The 25,485-nt window shown below is 35.0% G+C and overlaps 1 protein-coding gene and 1 pseudogene across 1 annotated transcript; both read right to left on the bottom strand.

Moving 5' to 3' along the window:
* Window positions 1-8,251: 8,251 nt before the first annotated feature.
* Window positions 8,252-10,488, bottom strand: LOC107821532 (L-type lectin-domain containing receptor kinase IX.1-like; annotated as a pseudogene).
* An 11,033-nt stretch (window positions 10,489-21,521) lies between these two features.
* LOC107821530 (uncharacterized) lies at window positions 21,522-24,960 on the bottom strand. Its single transcript, XM_075218749.1, has 5 exons — window positions 24,365-24,960; window positions 23,448-23,998; window positions 22,746-23,356; window positions 22,033-22,308; window positions 21,522-21,578 (listed from the first exon to the last, which is right to left on the bottom strand). The coding sequence occupies exons 1-5, from the start codon at window positions 24,958-24,960 to the stop codon at window positions 21,522-21,524; spliced, it is 2,091 nt and encodes a 696-aa protein (XP_075074850.1).
* Window positions 24,961-25,485: the final 525 nt, after the last annotated feature.

Raw genomic sequence — 25,485 nt, 5'->3', positions numbered from 1 at the left:
TTCTTAGGACGGATTAGGGACTCGGGGTTTTCTGGTTAGATTCGGACAAAACCAAGCTTGGTTTGGTCACGAGGGAGGTCAGGGGGGGTACCTGTAAGCACGTGATTTTTGCTTCACGGACAATCGCTCCAAAAGAAAATAAAAATAGTGACAAATGGCTTCGCTGTACAATTTTTCGATCTTTCCGTGACATGTGTTGTTAGTCGTTTGTGAGTCTGTCCATTTTGCATCTAGTCATTATCAAACAAAAATACAAAAAATATATGTGTCGTTAAAAGAAAATTCAAAAATATAAATATATGTGCGTCGTTCGTTCTAGGTTGTGATTTAACTTACTTAATATTTTCGTGATAATTGTGTGGGAATGTTACATTATTGTTGATGTTAATTTCATTATTTTATTTTTGTTTAAAAGAAAAAAAAAAGCAAAAGAGTGAGGGATTAAAATCGATTTGGGCCCAGAAATTGAAACAAAAAAAAAAGCCCAAAAACGGCACTCAGACCCAGTCCAAATCCGACCTGCCCAAACGTCGATTCAAACGACGCCGTATCGGCATCCTTATTAGAGCCGTTGATCGGATTCAAACAAACGGTCTTGATCAAGCCACTCACTCAACCCCAAACGACGTCGTCTTAGGTGTTTGATCTGAGCCGTTCAACCCCTTGATCCAACGGACCCCGGCTTTCCCCCTAAACCCGTCCAGTTTTGACCCGATCCAGCCTTACCCGGCCTCACGCACTACCAAAACCCAAACGACACCGTCTTCCCTAAGTGGATAGATCCTGGCCATAGACCTCATTTGATCTGACGGCCAGGATCTAAAGCCCTAGACCATATATAAACTCAACCCTTCACCCCACGCCCCCTATCCGAACCCCCCCTTCAGTCATCTCCTTCCCCGAACCCTGAAACCCCCAAACCCTAACGCCGCCCTAGTTTCCTTTTCACCTAAAGCCAGCGGCACGAACGCCGGTGACCACCCCCTTCACACCCCTAAAGCATCCAACCACCCTGAACATGAATCCACTAACCACGAACCTCGAATCACCTCCTATCGTCTCGAATCTGGATTTGAAGATTCGAGACAAAACTCGATTTCTACCAAACCTCACCATCTTTGTATCAGACACTCCCCTGACCTTCCTCGTGACCAAACCAAGCTTGGTTTGGTCCGAATCTACCCAAAACTCCCTAAAAATCAGATCTGGAGATCCAAAACCTAGAACACTAATAGCCTTGGAATCTGGCCGGTCTTAACAAGGGTTTGAGGTCTAATAGACCTTAATCAAGGTGTTCTCATGTGAGAACACCCTGATTAAAGTTTGTTCGGCCTCAAGAGTTCGAAGTTGAGTCAGATTGGGGTCAGTTTGGTTTAAACTTTTTCAGTAAGTTTTCTTTCTCTTTGTTTTAGTTTTGATTGAATGGTTAGCATGCTTTGTTGTGCCTGTTTGTTATTGTGTGATGTTTTCTTAATTTCTCCCGTCTCTGTCAAAGACCATTTATTTGGTCGTTTGATTTTCTATGTGTGCTCTGATTATACTCTGTGATATACATGTTCGTCAATTAGATTAGTCGTCAAAAGAGTTTAATTCATCTAGGTTCCCAGTGTTTGAACAAATTTGTCTGAAATCATTCGGGACTCTATACGTGTTGTTTATATGAACGATTGATTGTTATGTGTTACGATTAATATAGTCGAGTCGATATATGTCGTCAATTAGTTTCAGTCGTTAATGGTAACAACTTGATTCGTATTGCTTATTTCTGCTGTGATCGTATTTGAGTCCCATTAGGAACTAAATTGTATTGCCTATTGATTTTGTTCAAATTGAATTAAAGAACATCTAGGGGAAAAGTTATAATGGCAGATTCAGACTTTGATTTTAAAACACGATGCCATTTGGTTTAGACCGTGGGTAGCATGTGTATGGTTAGCTTTAAGGGATTAAAATAATTGGACAGCATGTGCTGTCAGATTATATTCCTACTGCCCATACTTTGGTTAAATAAACAAGTGATTAGTACATTTTAACAAAAAAAAAAGAGAGGGACTGTCAGGGATTTGATGGGAGTTTTGTTTATTTAAAAGAAGTGAGTGGAAAAACAACGAGGAGGGGGCAATTTTGAGTTATAAAACAGACTGTAAAGTGTTAAGGTTAGGCTATAAAAGAGGAGACCTTCCATTAGAACAGGGGGATTATTGTTTGAGTCTGGAGAGATCTTAGGAGTAAGAAAAACTGAAAAGGAAAAACAGAAATAAATTTCAGAACATTGTGAATGAGTATTGTCTAGAAGAAACTGTGCAAGAGTCCAGTTTGATCAGGTTTTCTGTGGGGTTTTACTTTTCCTATTGTCTGCCAAGCTTTCTTGTGGTCATTGGATTTCTGTTGCTGTTACATTCAACATTCTGGGCTGTTGTTTCTTACTCTGTTCTTTTTCTGGGATTGTTCATTTGTTGCTCGACTCCTTGCTGAGCTTCACCATTATTGGCTGGTTGTTTGTTGCTGTGTTGTTGCTGTGAATCTGTTGCTGCTGTGTTTGTTGCATACTACTCAACTGATTACTCTCTTTCTTTCTTTCCTCTCTATACCAGGTACACAACCAATGCACTGTCAAAATGTAATTGGAAAAAATGAGCATGAATACAAATGAAAGATCCTGAAGAATGTCTCTTATACATAGATTGTCACATTAAATATTCATGCAATGTGTAATAGTTTTACATTTTTGTTCTGGGTACTAGAGGTAGTCTTCATGCCTATAAATGTCAATGCATGGTAGTTGAATGCTAGAATGTGTATATAGGTTGGTGATGAGAGTATGCCCAAGGCAGTAGGTTGTATCTCATATTTAGTTCAATGGTGTAGCATAAGCCTGTAATGTATGCCAAGCATGAAATTCGTACACTGTAAATAAGTTCTTTCCTTTCCAATGAATTGCTATATATAACTCTTGAAACCATGTTTTAAGATCAAGAACACACATTCAGGGCCTCAACCTCATGAAGGTCGAGCCCCGGCCAAAAACAGCCCAGGCAGGCCCGCATCGAACGAGCAGTGGCCCAGGTCTGGCCTATTGTGCATGGGCTAGAGTTGGGCCCGTGATTATTTATTCAATTGGCTATGCACGCAGCCTCGTTCCTGATTTTTTAAGCATTTCCGAATCCCGCTATAAGTAACCTGCAAACATGTAACTAAGTAGGATCATTGCTTTCATTAGTAGAGACAAACATAATAGAAAAATGTAGTCACTATAGGTCTATCCTTTAAAAATAAAAATGAGACGAGCCTCGCCAAAATAAATCATACATCGCCGGGGCCCTCAATAAAATACATAACCATTGACTAGACTTTGGATTTGGCCGTTTAATGAACCTTCACGGCCTCTTCCTAAAATAACAATACGCTAGTCGCTTTAGGCGCGTCTTAATAATTTATTCTCCTTAATTCGGGTGCACATTTATGTGACCCAAATCCAAATCTCAACCGAGTCGAAATATGTCAACAACCACGGGTGCATTGATGTAACGTGGTTCGAGATATGTTTTCACGACGTTGCAAGTTCTATAAAAATAACAGTGAATGATAAAAGCGGTTAAAAGATAAAATTGGCACATAAGTTCTCACTTGTATAAAATCAGATAATCAAGCCGAATATAACAGTTGAGCGACCGTGCTAGAACCACGGAACTCGGGAATGCCTAACACCTTCTCCCGGGTTAACAGAATTCCTTATCCGGATTTCTGGTACGCAGACCATAATATAGAGTCATTCTTTTCCTCGATTCGGGATTAAAATTGGTTACTTGGGACACCCTAAATATCCCAAGTGGCGACTCTGAAATAATTAAACCAATCCCGTTTCGATTGTCCTTTAATTGGAAAAAACTCCCTTGTACCCTCCCGGGTGCGTAAAAAGGAGGTGTGACAGTACCTGGCATGGATTTGGGGTGGTTTGGCATGGGTTGGGGTCCGGCTCGAATCTTCAAACAAAGATTCGAGACGGTGGGAGAAGATTCGAGACCCATGGCTTGTGGATCTGTGTTCAGGGGGTCGAGGTGTACTAGGGGTGTTAGCCTGGGGGTCACTAGTATTGTTGCCGCCGGGTTTACGGTGAGGGGAAAGGGGGCGGCGCTAGGGTTCTAAGAGGTTTGGGTTTGGTGAGGGAGACGAAGAGAGGAGGGGGGTTTGGCTTAGGGTGCGGGGTGAGAGGGGCAGGTTTATATACGGGGTGAGTGAGTGAATCCAAGTCGTTAGATCTAATGAGATCAACGGTTTGAATCACTTTAACTATATGAAACGGGGTCGTTTTGTCTCAGAGGGGACTAGGTCGGTTTTGACGGGAATGGGTCGGGCTAATGAGGTGTGTCGGAGACCGTAGGATTGAACAAGATGGACGGCTCCAATTGAGTGTCGTTTGGTTTAAAATGGGAGTTGAACTGGACCGTTAGATATGTTTGATCAACGGTCCAGATTTGATAGTCCCTAAACGACGTCGTTTGGTGAGGCTATAGAGATCATGAAAACAGACTGGGTCATGAAATGATTTGGGCCTGATTTTTGGTCTCACATTTGAGCCCAAATCCGGATTTTCTCCAATTTAAACTCTTTTCTTTTCCTTCTTTTAATTTCTAATTTAAACAAAATTCCTACCTAAGTTGTAAAATCAAAATAAAACTTATACGAATATTGATTACTACTTAAACAACAATTATCACACACATTAACCATTTAAATAAAATAAAATCACTTAATGACAACAAATAGAATAAAAGATGCATATTTTTTTGTGATTTTCCCTTAAAACCAAATTATGGTTTGATTAATTCCTAATAGAAGAACGATATCCTAAACTTACACGCGACATATATTTTTTAATATTTTTATTTGACAAAACTAAACAATCACAAAAAAAACTACAAATAACTACCAAAAATGCCACGTAAATTCCAAAAATTGTACAACAAAACCATTTGTTTTATTTTTTGATTTCTTTTGGAGTAATTGTCGCGTAAACAAAAATCATGTGCTCACAAACACCAGGAAAATTTCTTCCTTTTCCACGGCCACGACCACTACCACGAATAGGGCCATGGCCTTTTCCACGCTTAGCATAATGGGAATACACCTCATCCACTTTAGGCAATGGTGTAGACCCAGTGGGTCGATTTTCGTGATTTCTCATGAGCAATTCGTTGTTTCGTTCAGCCACAAGGAGAAGAGAAATCAACTCAGAGTACTTCTTGAAACTTTTCTCTCTGTACTGCTGTTGCAGGACCATATTGGAGGCATGAAAGATTGTAAAGGTTTTTTCAAGCATATCATAATCAGTGATAGTATCTCCATAAAGTTTCAATTTAGAAGTAATTCTGAACATCGCAGAATTATATTCAGAAACAGATTTAAAGTCTTGGAGCCTTAGATGTGCCCAATCATATCGTGCTTGTGGAAGAGTGACGAACTTTAAGTTGTCATATCTTTCCTTTAAGCCATTCCATAAAATAAGTGGATCTTTGACTGTGAGATATTCTATTTTTAACCTTTCATCAAGGTGATGGCGCAAGAAAATCAAGGCCTTAGCACAGTCTTGGGTAGATGCTTTATTTTTGTCTTTAGTGACGTCTCCGAGACCCATTGCATCTAAATGGATTTCAACATCCAACACTCATGTCATATAGTTCTTGCCCGAAATTTCAAGGGCAACGAACTTTCTTTTCATAATGTCAGTCATAATTAAAAAGAGAAGAAAAGTTATACCTTAATCTTCTCAAAGAGCTTCTTGAGGCGGTAGAGTCTCATGCTGATAACGTGTAATAAAACAATAAAAGTAGAATAATATTGCAGAGAAAGAGAGAGTAATTCTTATTGAATTTTGGGATGATATACAATGGGGTAAGATCCCTCTATTATTAGGGGAAAAATGACTTAGCCACAAAGTGAAACTCTCTACAAGATAGACATTCACTCTAAATAGAATTCTATTCATAACATTTGACTAATTAATTTAAAAAATACTTTTGAGCAGTAATTAGAGGCGGTTTACCTCCAACGAGGAGAGGCGTAAGCCCTAAAACATGGGGCGTAAGTTCCACGGATCTTTAAATTTTACTAATTTAAAGAATTTCAAGATAGTATAAATAAAAAATAATTATAAAAATTACAAAATTATGACAAATAATCTATTTAAAATATTTATAAATTATATGAATAATAAAGTATGGATTATTATATAATAAAACGTAACAAAATTAAGTTAATAAATAAATACTTTTAAATGAAAGATTTATTTAAAATTTACTATCATAGCAGTCTTAGTGGATAACGTGCAATAATTTTTATTTTAATTATCACATAAAATACTCTCAACTTAATGATTTGTGATTAAGGAAAAAAGAATTTTGAATAATCAACGATTTATTAAGAAAATTTGAGGATTTACAAGATTAGTTACACACAATTGCATAAAGTTCTATTAGGCGAGTCGAGTACAACGCTGGGCGTTGGGCGTAAGCCCCGACGGCCGAGGCGCAAGTCTCACAGAACTAAGCCCCACACATAAGCCCATAGGCGTTTTACGAGTGTTCCACCTCAGGGCGAGTCCCAATTCTGCCTTTTAAAACAGAGGTCCTATCTTACTAGGATTAAAGAAATATTTAGAGCACAAATTCTATATTTTGTGCTATGAAGACTTTATGAAAAACATGAAAAAAATCCGAAAAACCCAAGAAAAATCGAGATTGAAAAACCCGACTTTTATTGATTTGGTTTGGTCTTTAGATTTAATAACCCGATACAATTGATTTGGTTAGGTGATTAGAAAACTTGAACCAACCCGACCTCTATTCACAAGCAAAATTTCAAAACGACAACTCGCTAAAACGATAGGCGACTTATAGCCTGTTTGTCCAAGCTTCTCTAGACAAAAAAGTGCTTCTTTTTTTCAAAAGCACTTTTTTTTTCTAATTTGAGGTGTTTGCCCAAGCTTATTTGGGAAAAAAAGTGCTTTTGGGAAGAAGAAGAAGAAGAAGAAGAAGAAGAAGAAGCAGTTTCAGAGAAGCAGAAAAAAGTAGTTTCTTTCCAAAAGCAGAAGCAGAAGCAGTTTTGGCTTTTCTTCTTACCTAAAATACCCTTAACAAAATATAGTATATACCAAAATAACCCTTAAACCTAATACCTAGGATATTAATTTATAAATATTTCTTCTTATTTTTAGGAAACTTTCTAATATATAGTATCTTTAGGGGTGAATGCTTTTATATTTGTTGAAGGAATTTTAATATATTTAACTTATATTAAAAGAATTAAGTACTTTTTAATTTAATTTTCATATTTTACTTAAATAAAATGATTTTTTTTTAATTACTGCATGTAATAACAAAATTTTGATATTATTTATTTACTTATAATATTAATTATAAGTAAATTTATTCATATTCTTATTCGTAATTTGATACTTAAAAGCACTTTCTAAAAAGTTTGGTCAAACACAAATTATTTCTTAAAAGTATTTTTCAGACTGATTAGCCAAACACAAACTAATTCTCTCCAAAAGTACTTTTTTTAAAAGCAATTCTCAAAATAAGGTAATTTCTCCAGCTTGGCCAAACAGGCTATTAGGCCAGTGCAATTTTTGAAATATCCTTTCTCTTGGCTGACACACCCTTGCTCGTAAAACCCCAAAAACGAAAACCCCGCCCTTTTCAGATGTCATTCCCAATGTTTTGAGTCGTCAATCCAAATAGTTGAAATCTGAAATTATATCAGAACCATTAAAGATTAATGATACAGATAAAAGTTTTGCATTACAGCTTGCCTTTTTCTCTAAAAGAGATCAATTTTACTTTGTAATTTAGGGAGATTATTTTTGTGGGGCCAAAAACGGCAATGAATTGTAAAACATGGATTTGAATGAAACCGGCTTTCAACAGAAAGAATGAAAAGTTAGAAACAAAAAGAATAATAGCCTGGATTGTAAGATTCACTAAGATAGTATCAGTTGAGCGAATAAATAATGGAGCAAATATGTTATATATGCCTATAAACCATTTCTATCAAGAACTTACTTAGCAAAAGGTCAACTAACAACCTCCAATAACTTCAACCTTTCAAAAGATGAAAGAGCCAAAATCATAAATGAAAAATAAATTTCCTTTGTTTTTGCTGTCAAATGGATTTGAATTCAACTTCTAACAAAATCTATAACTCAATCATCCATGAGAAGCATTCGGTTCTGTTAATCGTCAAAGTCCTTAATTGCAAGAGAGGAAAGTTACATAAAATTCAACTAAGTGAAACAGACAGAAATGAACTCATGAACAAATTCAATATAAAAAAGGTACTAGTCATAGTTACAAAAGGGATTTTGTCGACGACGCAGCTGATGATGTATAAACACTTGAGGATTTAGTACAGTTATAAGTGTAAGTCATAGTCTGTTCCTGCTCACTCCCCACTGTTTTAGTTTCATAAGTATGTGAAAATGGAGGCTAAAACATATTCAATGGAGGGGGAGAATACGTCGCAACAGGCATTCTTGTAGGGAAGAATAGGTAACTGAACTTCAGAATTAAGAACACGAATTGCTTGCCTAATCGATGGCCTGAGTTTGTTGTCCGGATGAGCACACCAGAGACCGACAACCATTAAACGTTCCATTTGTTGCTCATTAAATATCTTATTCAATCTTGGATCAGCTGCTTCAACTAGCTTTCCCATTCCATAGAGATTCCACACCCATTCTACCAATCTCACTTGATCTTCTGCTGCTTTGATATCTATTGATCTTCTTCCACTTGCTATTTCCAATGCTACTATTCCAAAACTGTAGACATCTGATTCCTTACTAGCTTTTCCATTCATAACACATTCAGGCGCCATATACCCCACTGTCCCCGCCAACATTGTTGTTTGAGATCCTTTTTCATGATCGACAAGTCTAGCCAAACCAAAATCGCCTAATTTTGCATTGAAGTTTGAATCCAACATGACGTTACTTGCTTTTACGTCCCTATGGACTACACATTGTTCCCACTCTTCGTGTAAATATAGCAACGCCGAGGCCAATCCTTGAACAATTTTCCACCTGATTTCCCATACCAACAATGACTTCTCCTTGAAAAGATGCTTATCTAAGCTTCCATTAGGCATCAATTCATAAACAAGATGCAGCTGCCCTTTCTCGTGACACCAACCAATAAGTTGAACCAAATTTCTGTGTCTTAATCGACTGATGATCTTCACTTCTGATGCATACTCCTTTATCCCTTGTTTAGAACCGTTTGATACTCTCTTAACAGCAACATGTGATTTACATTCCTTCAGTAAACCTTCATAAACTTCACCAAATCCACCTTCTCCAAGCTTCTGTCCCTCAGCAAAGTTGTTCGTTGCACGAGCTAATTCACCATATGAAAACTTCTTAGGGCCAGTACCCTTTTGAAATTCATTGTCCATACTCAGATCAGTAAAGACATGGTCTTTATCATTCCTTTTCCTCTTTTTCTTCAATAAAAAGCAGCTGGCAGCAATCAATCCGAAAACCAGAATAGGTAAACCTATACTTGATCCAACGACTAGTCCCTTATTTCCTTTTTTTCTGGTACTGATTTCTTGATTAGAAGGAGGAGCCTTTGAATCTTGAACTTGAGTAATAGGAGGACTTGCACTAGGCTGTTCAGCATTTTCTGGAACTTTGTTAGGATCAAAACTCAAACTTGAATTGAAATCCCAAGACTTGACATTGTTTTTCTGAAACAATTGTCCAGTTGATGCTGAGAAGCCAAAAGTAACATTCTCAGGCAAATAATTCCTCAGATCAATCAATAAACTAAGCTTGTCCTTGTAATATTTATTATTTGTAAATCCAGTGAAAATAACTTCAAGACTGTGGGAACTAGAATTGTAACTAATCCAAGCATCATTTTTCTTCCCCAGTGTAATGTTATTCCTCCATACTTGAGTAACAGCAGACTCCATAGAATTTACATTGATACCAACATGTAAATAGGGTGGGTCCCAGGTATTGAGAAATGTATCGAACTCAATAGCAACAAATGGCTCAGGGGATGAGCTGCCTTCTAACTCGGCCTTGGCAAGACCAAGGCCGTTACCTGCTGAACCAATTGGGATACTGGAACCAACAGGAGCTAAGAAAAATGCAAGTCCATCAGCAAAGCTATTGTTACCATTTGAATCAATAACAAAGGAGAAATGTGTAGTAAAATCTGCCAATTCTCCTGTAGCCTTATTCCATAATTGTAGCGGCTCAATAAAATTAGCTCGACCAGTTTTTCCACCTAATGCCACGTTACGTTCATCAGGGGTGACTTGGATGCCTTGGTTCGATATATAGGCGTCTCCAGTGACATTGATAGAACGATTAGCATCAGAAGGATTGATGCTGGAGAGGTTAAAGTTCAATGAATAGAAAGAAGGGATAACAAAAAGTACTAAGAATAGCAAGATGTTCAAAATTTTGCTGAAAACCATGGCTTGGATTGTGTAAGATCTTTCAGACAGATGACTGTTTATGTATACATAATTCAAGAGGAAAATAATATATTTTTTTAAAAAGAAATTTTTGACAACGTCGTTTCATTTACGCACTGTTTACAGTCGATTAGGAAATGTTTGTTTTGTGAATTTGTTTTGTCTTTACCTTTTGTTTTTGCGACAATATCAAGGATAGGCTATGGCCGGCTTTGTTTTGTCTAAACGAACGCAGTTATCAGAAATAGCCTGATCTACGATTGTTAATTGAAAATTAACTCTAATTTCAAAATTAATCAAAATTTAAGCCACTTTTTCACGTCAATAGAATCTGAACAAAAATATCATTAAAATCCAAAAAAAATCTAGCATATGTGTTGCAATTCATAATATGTTAGAAGTTTATATATAAGAGTTTATTATATTGCTAAGACTTTTCGTGTTTTTGCTTGGGTACTTTGGACCAAATTTTATCTCCACGTTATATAGTGGCTACATTTCAATAACTTTGCAAACACTTTTTCATAACCACCCGTAAAAATAGGAAAATTTTACCTCCTATAGCAAAGGTATACACCCTATTTATTATAAATTAAAATTATTTTAAAATAGTATTATTTTATATAGCTACCTTTTATATTTTATAGCAAACTAGGTATTTATGGTATATACTACTATTGAGGCATGAAATACCTTTTTATGTGTTTCCTCTCTCTTTCTTTCAATTAACAAAAGATTCTCTCTCGGATTTTTTCTTCTTTCTCGCTCTTTCGTATCTCTCTCTTCGAGCAACTCAAGCCCTAGTATTGATAGCCGATGAGAAAGAAGAATCTCTCTCTTCGAGCAACTCAAGATGCACGCCCTATTATTGATGGCCGATGAGACATTAGAATAGAGCAGAAGGCAGCCAGGAAACAGAAAAGAGTGAATTTTTCGAATGGAAAGAAGCAATGTGATGAACTCTTATCATAAATTTGTTGTACGGATCCGACGAACTTTTTTCTCTTCTTGGCCGGAAAACTCAATCTCCGACGAACTTTCTTCTCTTCTTTGCTATTTAGTCACATACAATGATACAAATACATTGTATTCTGTACAAATTCACTCAAACACATTGTATTTTTATATAAATACATTTTTTGCCTGAATTTTATGTATTACGAAGATCTTTATTTTTTTAATACAGCTGAATACACTTGTATTCATGCATATTGTACATTTCAGCATTCATGAATACAAGATATAAACATTGAAATACACTGAATACAAATATTAAAATAGAACAAAATATAAATAGTGAATACATTTAATTTTAAAATACAGTAAAATATACTTAATACAAATAGAAATACAGTGAATTCAACCAATGAAATATACTAAATACAACAATAATAAAATATATTAGGAGTAACTAAAATACTGTTAATACAGATATATTTGAATATACTGAATATAAAATATCGAATTATAATTGAGTGGATAATGAGGCATGTAATTGATTTTGTTGAGTTATATTAGGAGTGTATCACGCTAATTAATATTATTTCCGTTATTAGATAGATGGACATACCTATTTTTAAGGTGATTGTCTTTACTGTATTCATGAATACATGCATGTACAGCTGCACTGCCCTGATTTTATGCGCTTTTTGCTGCTGTATTCATGAATACAACAGCACAAATACAATGAATACACTACAATAACAACTGAATAGTAGCTATAGGAAGTAATTATGTATATGATAGCTATAGGAAGTTAATAGTCACTAAATAATAGTAGTTTCTGAAAATTCCTCTAAAAATAGCTATGTCATACCATTTTGACAATTTTATTTATTTGTTAGATCACGAATATTTTTGGTAATCTTATAGGCTTAGCTTATCAAGCCCAATAGGCTTACTACAAGCCCAATAGGAATTGAGAAAATCTCACTTTATACCTATTAATTCCAACTATTTAGCCTTTAATATCCAGACCCAAACTATTTACTACTCCTACTCATACTCCCCGAACTATTTACCGCTAGTTGTTCCCAGAGTCAAGGCTTCAATCACAAAAAGCTTAGCTTAAGCTTTACTAAAATAAAGATTGGATACAGATTCTCTCTGAATAATCACTGTTATGTACAAGAGAATTTTAACATACATTAGAAGGTGACCAATTAATAACCGCAATCGAGGTTATTTGAAAAAATTGAACTAGGCTCTGGCCCCTTCCTCCTTTCTCTAATTGAGTAGTTTTCATGAACCATACGATCAGAATTACATGTGGACAAAACTTACAAAGCCATGGTTTGGATACTTCATTAAGTACAAGAGCAGATTACATCTCAAATCTAAATTTTTGTATGTATTTGAATATCCACCATTGTTGGGCTTGAAACTCAATTTTATTTTTGAAGATTTTTTGTTTGATTCAAAGTGGGTACTGTTAAATATTGTTTATAGTACCTTCTAGAAGTTCATACTGAAATTTGATAGCATTTGGACCTGATTTGAGGTGATTGAGATCGAAATTTTCAATTGAAAATCGAAGAAGAACACAGCTACAGTATACCACTACGGTATACAATATGCTGTAGGAGTATATAGCTATACTGCAACAGTACACTATTATAGTTTACAAAATAGTATACCGCTACAGTATACTAATATACTATAGGAGTATATAGTTATACTGCAACAGTATACTATTATAGTATACAATATATTGTTATGGTATACTGTAATAATATGCAAGATAATGTAACAATATGCTATAATAGTATACAATTTACTATAATAGTATACTGATTACCCATAAATTCACTTGCCTTTTTCCTTTTAATTTGTTTTAAGCTTTTACCAAGCGTGAGGGGCAAATTAAAAATGGCAACAAAAAAAAATAGAGTATGCTATATGATGTAACGGTATAGTCTTACAATTAGATCCTTTTAGAATTTTTAAATTTTTTTATTGACAATTGATATTATTTTAGTTTAATAATTAAATTAATTTTTTTTAACTCATTGCGTACAATTGTATACCTTGTTGGTATAGCTATATACTATACTGGCATCATGTGTTAGTTAATATTTTTTTGGTTGTATTAGCTACATTTAATTGGTACACAATTTGATTTTTCTTTAGTAATAATATTAAAAAAAAGAATAATAAAAAAATAGTGAAAACAGTAAATGAAATTAGATTATGAAGAGAAAAAGAATATAAAAAAAGAAGTTAAATGAAATTAGAAATGGAAAAAAGAAAAAAATAAGAAGAAAACGAGAAAAAAGAAAAGGAGAAAAGAAAAGAAAATAAGCATAGAAATAAAAAAAGATTGGAGAATAAAGAAAAAATTCTCCACAAAACCTACTATGGGTAGGAAATGTAATTAATTTATGGTTAGGAAAACAAATTGATAGACAAAGAATAAATAGTTTTATTTTTGTGGGTAACTGTGTCAAAACCCGTTTTTAATTACTTATTGAGCGACTTTTTGCCTTTAGCATCCAAAATCCAAAATAGTTGACTTCTTGGAACACAAGTTTCCTGGTAATGACGTAATTTAATAAATACAAGAGCACATCCCAACAGGAACCGATACAGCTAATTACTCCAACTAATCCGTTCAAGAATATCAGTAAGTCAACGCATAACCTATAACAATTCTTCACTCCCAAGACATCTTAAAAAGGAAATATTAAAACAACCTTAATGGGAATTACAATTTCTGTTCAAAATAAGTGGAGCTTCTCAAAACAATAGTCATCAATTTAACAAGTCAGACATTTTGTCCATTTTTATTTCACACAATAACAAAGTTACTAACATGTCATAATAATAGCAAAACATAGATGAGATACTCTGGATCAGAAACATATGTTTCAAAATAGTCGACGTCGACGTAACCATTTTTTAGTTTCTAAATCCTCCCACACTGGAGTTTTTATCTCAGAACCAGCATTATCATAACAGGGCAAAATGCAACCACTTCTCATATCATACTGTCTCCAACCATCAATTCCCTTATGAGTAAAATAGACACAGTTATTTCTGCAGCCAACTTGACTTGCAGCAACTGAAGCGGAGCAATTAATCCCCGCAAATAGCGTTCTGTCTCCGAGATTTTCCAGCTTTAACCATGACAAATCTTCAATCTGCAGCTTAAACACTTCTACTTTGTCCACCATCTTGTTTGATCTTTCTGAAATTAGGAAAATGAGCAAGATTTCCCCATTAGACTCAAGAAAGCACTCTATGAAATGCTTTGAGTAGCTCGAAGGAATGGCTTGTTTTCTACTTAGTCGTGTAAGTTGAAACTGAGATTCGTCACTTTCTTCTATTATTGCCAGAGTCCCCTGCAAACTTAGTGCATAAAACTTCCCTTCAAAGATAATGGCGTTACTGAATTGTATCAGTTGCCCCTTAGGATCATTTGGATCAATTAGGCCATTTTGACTGCTTTCTTGTTGCATCCATTTTTCGTTTTTTCCTAACCGATAAACCACAAATCGTGGAAAGCAACAATATCCGCTACCAACAAAAGAATAGTAGTGAGAATGATAATTTAGAAAGGGAGACATAAATGATTTTCCATCATTGTATAAGGAAGTACCCCAACGAGCATAGCCTTTGGAAGTATTCAGAAAACAGCAATCAATAGGTATATTTTCTCTATTCAACGAAGGCAAGACGTAATGAAAATGCTTCCAAGGATCATAACGCGGCCTTCTTCTACCATGCCACCAATAGCAACCAGGTTCTTCAAATGAGAGGTTGAAGGAATGCTTCTGAGTTTTGCAATAGTATTGAGGTTCATTTGAAAGCTCAAGCCACGGTGATTGTGCGATGGAATCACATTTCTTGGATGCAAATCTCCATGATTTAGAAATACCAGCAGAACCTATGGATTTTTCTAGAGTTGAATGTGTTGGTTGCTTTTGGAGAAAGATGACTAGCTTTTCAGGAAGATTTTGCCATGGTTTCACATAAACAGACTCTTCTTTAGATGAAGTTTTCTGTTTCCTCCTATCATTCGGAGCCATGTATAGATAATGGATAAAGGAAACAAGGACTAATTCTGGAGCTTCTCTGACAATCCAAAAAATGCATTTATAGTCTAAGTCTCCCTGTTCCAGCTGTTTATTTTATTAGACTTGGGCTCCAAGAATCAAGATAGTTGACTTCTTCAAAAACTATTTTTTGTTATCAGTCGGATATATATAAATATACAATAAGTAGTAGAGATCAAGTTGTGATTTAAAGGAATTCTTTTTTATAGGCTGAGTTTTCAATTCCTCCACTTCCCCTTCAAAGGGGGCTAAACTTGCAATTTACATATTCAATCTTACTCCAACTTATCTTGAATGGAGTGATTCTCCATAGTTTTAACTTTTTGTTGACTCCCTTGATGCTTTTATTAACACATTTCATTAGCAAAGATGATCCTAAATTTATTTACTCCAAAAACAAAGACTAAATTGGTATGATGCCAGGTTATTGATGAGTAGCTAATTGTAAATAATGGCATTGAATTTAGACCACTTAGGTTACATTTAAAAAGCGTGTGGATTGTCCTTGAATCGAAATGTAGGTAGCATAGTGAAGAAATTGATGCCTTATATTGTTACATGCAGGACATGGTTGCTGCTACTTGCTATCAAATTATGAACTTTTCGGAACTAAGACGATATTTGAAAAATAATTTTTCTGCATCTCAAAATTACAGTTGTCCAATCTGGAGGCCATATATTACTCTCTGCACTACTACTTTTTTCACAGTGAGTTCCAGATAGATGTTAAATTAATAAGGCATCTAAATGGTCAACTCAATTATTTAAGCGAAAGAAACTACCACTAACCTTGTGCTCCAATAGATCAACTAACTTGAAGTCTACGGTTACTTGGTGGCCACATCTGATCTTGATTATTTTAAGCCTGCCTCAAGCTATATTCCCATATATTTCCTTCTCTAGCTCTCATTTCTGCACAAAAAAAGAGCATGTTTCAAAAAGTCAAGAAGGATAAGAATCAAAGTTCACCAATGAAAGAAGCCAATAATAGCCCAAGGCCATGGCCAAATCTTCCCAAAGACCTCACCAGTGTAACTAGTAAAGTTGATGTCATTTGACCAGGAGGTCATGGCTTCGAGTCGCGGAAACATCATGTTGCAGAAATGCAGGATAAGGCTGCATACAATAAACCCTTATGGTCCGGCTCTTCCTCGAACCCCACGCATAGCGGGAGCTTAGTGCACCGGGCTGACCTTTAAATCCGTCCCTTGCCTCTTTGTTCTTGTCAGAAAAACATAAAGCCACCAGCAAGACACCAAAATAACTTCTTTTTGATGATGGTAGACAATGACGGATAAAGAAAGATATACATACTATTAAAAATAAGACGACCTTCTCAACTGGATTTTCCATTATTTATTCGCTCAACTGCTACTATTTATTCTTTTTGTTTCTAACTTTTCATTCTTTCTATTGAAAGCCGGCATTTCCATGTTTAACAATTCATTGTCGTTTTTGGCCCCACAAAAATAATCTCCCTATTACCTCCTATAGATTAAAAAGTAAAATTGATCTCTTTTCCCATCAGTAATTAAAGAGAGTTGATGTTAAAAGAAGAAAGCGTTTTAAGATGCTTCTTCTTTTCTAGCTTTAGGGAAAAGACAATCTGTAATACAAAACTTGACCTTTCATATATTAATCTTTAACGGTTCTGAAAGAAGAAATATAATTTCAGATTTCAATTATTTGGATTGACGATTCAAAACATAGAGAATGACCGCTGAAATGCGCAGGGTTTTCGTTTTGGGGGTTTTAGGGAGCAAGGATGTGTCGGCTAAGAGAAACGATATTATAAAAAGGAAATTTTAGCACCTATAGAATAGGTTAGTACCCTAATTATATTCTATAAATACCCTTTTAAAATATTACATTTTATAAATACCCTTTTTAGTTTATAGCAAAAAATCTAAATTTAGTTCCATCCTAAAATTAAGGCTTAATATATGCTACAAAATATTTTTTAATCTCATTTTTTTTATTTTCTCTCACCTAATTTGCGTATATCTCCTCTCATCAGCTTTTCTCTCTCTTCTTCAATACACTTTTCTCTCTTCTCCCACAAACACACGTTCCATACACTTCCAAAACCCTCCTCCGCCATTATCGCCCCAAAGGCTATTCTTCTTCGCAAGCTTCACAGTTGTATTTTGGAAATTTTCTCCCTGTAGGTAATTCTTCTTCGCAATTGCTTTTTCATTAGTTTGTTTCTATGAGTTTTCTTAGCAAATTTACACAATTTTCTGATATATCTTCCATTTGTATTGTTAATCACCAGGATTCTTTGAGTTTTCTCTCTAATGTCGGATGCAACGCCACTCAACAGACTACCCAGAGGTATACCCACCAAAATTCTCTATTTTGATGGGCCCTCTTTCTCGTTGCAACTGACTCAAGTGGAGAAAGATTTTGCAGGTTTATCAGCATCCAAAGTTGATGAAAGAAGAAGTAAAATACACAAGGACAAGTTGAAAGAAGTCCAAGTTGATGAAGCTTCAAAAGAAACCAAAAATCAAGTTGACTCAAAGAGGAAAAAACCTATGAAAGATTCAAGAAACCAAAAGGTAATTGGTATTTGTTACATGTATTCTGTTGTATTCATATCTATCTTCTTGTATTTTTGTACCTTTTTGTATAGTGTAGTATGTTTCTTCTACAGTATGTTTATGTATTCATATGTATTTGGTTGTTTCCAACAGTTCATTTTTAATGTAATCTTACCTGTATTCATATGTATTCATGTGTATTTAGCGTTTGCTAATATATATTTGCGATAATTCAATTGTCCAGTTTGACCTCAAATGTATTCATATGCATTCATATGTATTCAGTTGTATTTATCTGAAATATTTTGTATTATATCTGTATGTTACAAAGTATGTTAGCATATATTTAGCCTTGTCACTGTATCTAGTCTTCTGTAAGTGTTTGTAGTTGTCTGACATGCATTTGGCTTTGTCATTGTATCATGTCTTACATGTATTCCAAAAAATCTTAATATGTATTTTTGCAATGTATTCATCTGTATTAACATGTATCTTTTAATGTTCATTGCAGGGAATTGATTTGTTTGTGAAACACCAGCCAAAATTAGCACCTCATATTAGTAGTTACACTAACACTGATATAGTATCCCAGCTAAAAGATAAGCTTACTCCCGATCAGTTCCAACAATTCGGCAATACATGCTTTGGCTCATTTCTTCAAACGAAGCGATTTGATGTTCAACATCAACTCTTCAGATGCTTCATGGCTCGACAGTTAAACGGCACTCCAAACAATGTATTTGCAGTATACGTCAATGGTACTGAATTACATTTCACATTAAGGGAGTTTGCGCTTGTGACTGGCCTCAAATGTGTAGGTAAAGATGAAGATTTTGAGTTTAGTGAAACTCCTCCTAACCGGCTTATTGCGACTTATTTTGGAAGTGCTAATATTGTAAAGAAGAAACACTTGAGACAATGCTTCAATGACAAGGCATGGGGCCCCGACAATGATGAGGATGCTTTGAAGATATCTTTGTTGTATTTCATCCACACCTTTATATTTTCATCTGAGAAGAATAGTGCAACTATACCGAGGCTAGATTTTGACTTAGTAGAGAGTGGGCGCTATTCTGAATATCATTGGGGTATTAAAGCATTTGAGCTGTTGATAAACTCGATTAGCAAGAAGATGGATGCTTTGAAGAAGTATTACAGGATAGTTGGGATGCCCCTAGCTATGCATGTGTGGTTTTATGAGTGTTGTTCTTCTGTTGATTCCAAAATTGCAGTCCGAGTCTGCGACGTGGTCCCCAGAATACTCAATTGGAGAACCACCAGAAATCAGCCAACATTTTCTTATCTGATGAACGGCATGTTCAAAGACACCGGAAACACGGTAATATACAAATGTTATCAATATTCTGAAGATAATTGAACACAAATACATCTATAATTTGCATACATTTGCATTCAGTTAGAGGGGAAGCCTACTGTTGTATTCATTGGATTCATAAGCTTATATACATGAATACTTGCATACATATTAATACATTTTAATACATTCAGAATACAATAGAGTTAAATACACCTGAATATAGCATTATACAGTTATGCATTAATATGTTTTTTGTAAGTCATAACTTATTTTTGTTCACAGATTGTGTTCAAGGACATCACTCCTCTAGATATAGAGCTTGCTGTTTTTCAGATTCCTCAAGTGTGCGCCGATATTGAGAAAATACCTACTCCTGCGCATTCAGACAAATCAGGACAGGATACAGATGACTTTTCTCCTACACCCAATCTTCAATCTAAGAAGAAACATGTTGAAAGTGTTGGTCCATCTTCATCACCGCCACATAGAAGGTCAAGGAACAACCCAAAATTCCTACAAAAGAACCAGAAGAACCAGAAGAACAACCCTCCTGTTTGTCTTTCTGACATTGGACATAAAGTTGTGCATGACCATCAGCTCCCAGAAGGCCAAAATGAGGACCCATCTTCTTTGAGGAAAGACCTAAAATCATTCAAAGAATACGTGAGTATTTACCCACCGATTAATCAATAAAGTTTGATAGCTATGTGTTTTAGTATTTTTCTAACTATTTTGTACTGTTAAGGTTGTTGGAGAGTTCAAGTCTCTAAGGACATTGATCAATGATAACTTCAAGATGCTTTCAGACCAACTTCAACAAAATCAGCAAACTGAACCCATAGTGAGACATGATGGTGGCATTGACACAGATGTCGGAGATAATAATGAGGTATAAAAGCAGTTATCATATTGAACATATGTATTTAGCTGTATTCATATATGTTTTAATCTAGCCATTTTACTGATGTATTTAACTGTTATTCAGCTCTATATATATGTATTCTGACTTTTAAATCTTAACATATTGAGCATATTTTTTAAAATGTATTCATAACTGTGTTACACTTAATCTGTAATATCACTTTAAACTGCCGTATTTATTTTTATTTCAACTGTATTTACATGTATTCTGCTTGGCTAATCTGCATTTTCTGTAATGTATACTAGCTACTTATATGTATTTAATCTTTTTTCTAACATTAAGTTACCATGCTAACAATGATACATACATCTACCACAAAATTATTTCAGAGGTACCGTCCATCATACCATCTACCACAAACCAAGAGGATGTATCTAAAGAATTCTATGTTTCTCAATTTGAACTGGACGACAAATTTCTACCCAGTCAAATTCCAGAAACTAGAATAGTTGTTCACGCAAGTGCAAAAAAAGATGAAGCCACACCAGTGCAACCTCAACGAAATAGGCGACCAAGTAGATGGAACTCTTCGCCTTATCAGTCTAACTTCGACTCAGGAGGTAAGTGATTTTACAAACGTAATAATCAGCATTCATCGTGATTATTTACAGCATGTTTTATTTACAGCATGTTCCTCTGTAAAGTTGACACCCATCTTTGAAAAAAGACACCCGTTTGAGGAAGATCCAATAACGGGTCCACATCCTATGTTACTCATTCAAGAATATGACAAGTGGGTTCGTGAAGGTCTTCTAGCAAGACATGATCAGAAGTGAGTTTTCCCTCGTTCATTGTATTATGTTTTCATTCTTTTAAGGTATGTACATAATGAGTTTTATATCATACTTGTAGAAGTAATCTCGACGACCATTACAAGAAAAACAAGTCTATACTTCACATTCCATTGGATTTTGGAGCTGATCAAGTTGATTCCAAAAACTGGTTTTACCTTCTATCCATTTACGGGAAGTTATGGGATGACAATGTGAGTCTTTCCCAAAAAATGATAATTTTATCTTTAAATAATAACATGCTGTTTTATTAACTTGTATTTAGTTGTATTATTCAGCTTTATTTTTCTCTTATTTCATATGTATTCAGCTATAGTTAATTGTATTCACCTGTATTATTAACATATAATTAACTTTATTGATACTGTGGTATTCAACTGTATTGAACAATTGAATTACCTGTATTCATCCAATGGCAGTTAAATTCAATTGTTTCAACCAGATGTCCAGATCCGTATTCAACTGTATTACAGTGTATTCCACCAAAGTCAGTTGAATTAAACTGTGTTATTAACCTATATTCAACTCTATTCTACATGTTATATTCACCTATATTAAGGAATTGAATTAGTTGTATTCAACTATACTAAGATACTCTCACAGCCAAATCATATATATTTATATATATAAAAATACTTCAACTAAATAAATTCATAAAATATTAACGAAAGTCATTCCACAATATATTACTTCGAAAAAAGAATTCATTATAGCTGATAATGTCGAGTCACCAATACATGTCAGAATACAACTATTTATTACGTGGAGCATTCCTACAAGTTCGCTTGTTATGTCCTCCCTGCCCACATATGCTACATGAATGTTGATTTTTCGGCAACAACAATTCACTTAAATTTTTGCCGCGCTTCTTTTTTGGCCTTCCAGGAGGTCTTTTCCATTTGGGTGGTAGTACAACCTCCTCTGCAACATGCTCTGGTATATTCCAGTCATTTTTGTCCGGTAGCGGGTACACTGGCACATCGTATGTCATTACAATTGTACTTGGCTTGTAATAGCTAGAGCAATATTCTTCAGGCATTAAAAACTTGCTCTTCAATACAGCCCAGGCATGTGGGCATGGCAATTCATCAATTTGGAATCTCCCACAAACACATTTTCTCTCGAGCAGACAGACTGTGTAATTCCTCCCACCATCGTTAACAGTATGTAAGTATTCAGTTGAGGGTACCACCTACATTTAAAAACAGAAATATACGTTTTGAACACATTTACATGAATTAACAAATATATACTACTGAGTTAAATGGTTACTATCAACTTCAAAAATTGCAACTTCATTCAATTTCAGTTGAATTCAGCTGATTCCAGCAACTCTATGCAACTGTATTCAACTGTATTACTCTACAGTCTGCATTTGTATGCATTTGTATTCAACCTTTTTTAGCAGATGTTTTCAGGTATTTCCAATCAATTTAAACTGTATCAATCACCTGAATTCCATTGTAATCATTATCACATGCATACAGTCTTAATAATAACATGTATTTACCTGTATTCATCTATATTATCTACTAATTCAAGAAAATATTCATAAAAATGCATACCAGTAGTTCTGCCTAAAAAAATGTATTCAGTTGTATACAACAATGCCATAAAAAATTAACTTACAGTCATACGGGTACACATGGTCTCATTCAACTCCAGCATTTCCTGGTATTTTTTCCCAAGCGTCTTGTATGTCTGAGTAGCTTCTTTACGGTTACTACAATTCCAACGACCAAACATCTTCCTAACTTCTTCGAGGAAGTCATATATTGGCAATTCCCTTGCTGAAACTAGTGCTGCATTGATTGACTCAGCGATATTTGACGTCATTGTCCATCCCCTGTTAACAGGTGCATACAACCTAGCCCACTTTTCGTAACCAGCTAACTCTAAGTATTCTTTCACCCTAATATCTACCTTCTCAACCTTCTCCATCAGACTATCAAATTCAGTTTGTCTGTATGTTTTTGCCATCGAGAAATATATCTCACTCAACTTGGCATGACTCTTTTTGAATTTCTTGTATACGTTATTCCATAGATGCCATATGCAAGCACAATGCGGTAAATCCGGATATACTCTCGATACAGATTTAATGATGCTCTCATTTCTATCCGAAACAATGCACATGTTTTCCCTTACACCGTACGCTATCTTGAATTGCTCAAAGAACCACGTCCAAGCAGCATCGTTCTCTGAATCAATAACACCGTATGCTAGTGGCAATATATGACCTGTTTAATACAATTGAATATAATTGTTTTTAAATACATGTTTTCCAATGCTTTAAATATTAACAAATTGTATTATTATTGAGGTACTCACCTGCCCCATCCAACGTGCTTGCAGAAACGAATGTCCCGGTGTAGTAGGATTTTAGATGACTTCCGTCCACTACAACAATTGGTCTACAATGATCAAACACCCTTATAAATGCATACAAAGATATATACACGTACATGAATTCATTCTTTGACGATTTTTCCATTCTTATGTGAGAACCTGGATATGTCTTATCCATTGTATATAAGTATCCTGGTAATTTTTTGTATGAATCAGTCGGTTCACCTCTAAGAAAATTCATTGCCTTTTCTTTAGCCCTCCACGCCAACATATAGCTAACATCAACACCTAGATCTGATTTCACGTCATCAATAATGTCCCTCGGAGTGTATTTCCTCTTATGGTTTGTAAGCTTTGTCCTTATAATACCACTTATAAGGCTGCTACTAGCTTGCCGCTGCTCGTACACTTTATCCTTCAGCGGACATGTATGGTTGTCATTGAATTCTCTCACCTTGAATAATTCCGATTTGTTAATGCTTGAAGCCTTAAACCTCCAATCACAATCTTCTGAAATACATATTAATGCATAGCTGGACAGAAAAGTTCATACATCAGACAACTTAACGAATCTGACATATATACTTCCTATTCATAAAGTACCAAATTGATATCTGTGTATATGTAATTTTGTATACTAACGAATTCCAATATTGTTAGATGTGATTAAATACAATAAATACAACTAAATACATTCGTATGAATAATCAAACACTTAGTAACATTATAGACATAATATGAAAATAATCATAGCCACTGTTGTATTTTTTCAATAGTAAAATACACCTGAATACATATTATTAAGAACACTAAACAAATTTAAATTTTCAAAGGTGTTCATCATCTGGAGGAAACACACAACTACAACTAAATACAACAAAGTTAAACAAATATCAAACCTGACAGCATTAGACCGATCAACACGGAATTGAAACCTTTGAGCTATAGCATAATTATTCATCACCTCTTTCAATGTAGCCTTATCCTTATACACTTGTCCAGCCATAACCTCCTTTTGATTAGTTTTTGAAATTATCAAATCCTTGTGGAGTTCGAACACTCCAATCGCTTCTCCTGAATTGGCAAGTTCTATAGCTAGTGTATAATATGTATCGGAATCGTACATTTGAACTGCTTCGTCTATCTGCACAATGTCGCCTTGATTTAAACCATCTCCAGAGATAAGCTCTTTTTCCATAGTTGTAATGCACAGAGGATACATCCCAAATTCTCTGTTCTCTTTTTTCAATTTTACATACACTCTGTAACCCATATCATTGTGTATTTCCATTGGCGTGCGATTGCCTTCAACATTGTATTGTATTTTAATGGTATTTGTGCTCAAATCTATACCCAGTTGATTAGAAATTGAACAAACTAGATCATTAAAGGAAGCATACTCCTTAATCAGTATTCCCTCAATTGAAAAGTCGATATAATTGCCCTCATCGTTCCACTTTCCAGAATGACGCAACAAAACTGTCAAGCTTGCCATATATATAGAAGAGTTATACCTTCTTCTGTATATAATTTGTCGCAATCGATAAGGAGGAGAAGAAAATCGCACAATATAGAAGCAAGCTGCTCTGTTTCTTCGCTTCTTTCACGTTTCTGTATTTTTGACTTTGAGAAGAATACAGATTGATGGGATAACTTTTAAGTTTGTTGAGTAAAATTAGGGAAATCAGAATTGATTTGATTTCCTTCCGTTTTTAACATCTTCGTCGACCCAGATATTGTGCAGATACGTTACGTATTTAGCGCTACATACGTTTGAATACAGGTAAATACATTTCAGAAATAGCTGGATTTCCTTTTTGTACGCCGCTAATTTTTGTTGTATTATTAAATACACTACCTTAAATACATTATATAATTGCATAAAAGATATCTATAGGACGTAATATAGCAAAGGGTTTCTATTAATTGATAATTAGGACTAAAAGATGGTGCTTTGCGAAAAATTCTCTTATAAAAATACCCCTGGAACTATTTAACAGTACGTCGCTTATTGTATAAG

Source organism: Nicotiana tabacum, chromosome 7, assembly GCF_000715075.1.
Source record: "Nicotiana tabacum cultivar K326 chromosome 7, ASM71507v2, whole genome shotgun sequence".
Classification (NCBI taxonomy): domain Eukaryota; kingdom Viridiplantae; phylum Streptophyta; class Magnoliopsida; order Solanales; family Solanaceae; genus Nicotiana; species Nicotiana tabacum.
This window is presented reverse-complemented; position numbering and strand designations above follow the sequence as displayed.

Bases quoted from the DNA above. Each gene is read 5' to 3' on its own strand.
- LOC107821530 (XM_075218749.1), bottom strand. From the start codon at position 24,960: ATGGCAAGCTTGACAGTTTTGTTGCGTCATTCTGGAAAGTGGAACGAT. The intron at 23,357-23,447 runs GTGAGTACCTCA...TGTATTAAACAG, and splicing joins AAGCACGTTGGATGGGGCAG to GTCATATATTGCCACTAGCA. The intron at 22,309-22,745 runs GTAAGTTAATTT...TTTTAAATGTAG, and splicing joins CCATGTGTACCCGTATGACT to GTGGTACCCTCAACTGAATA.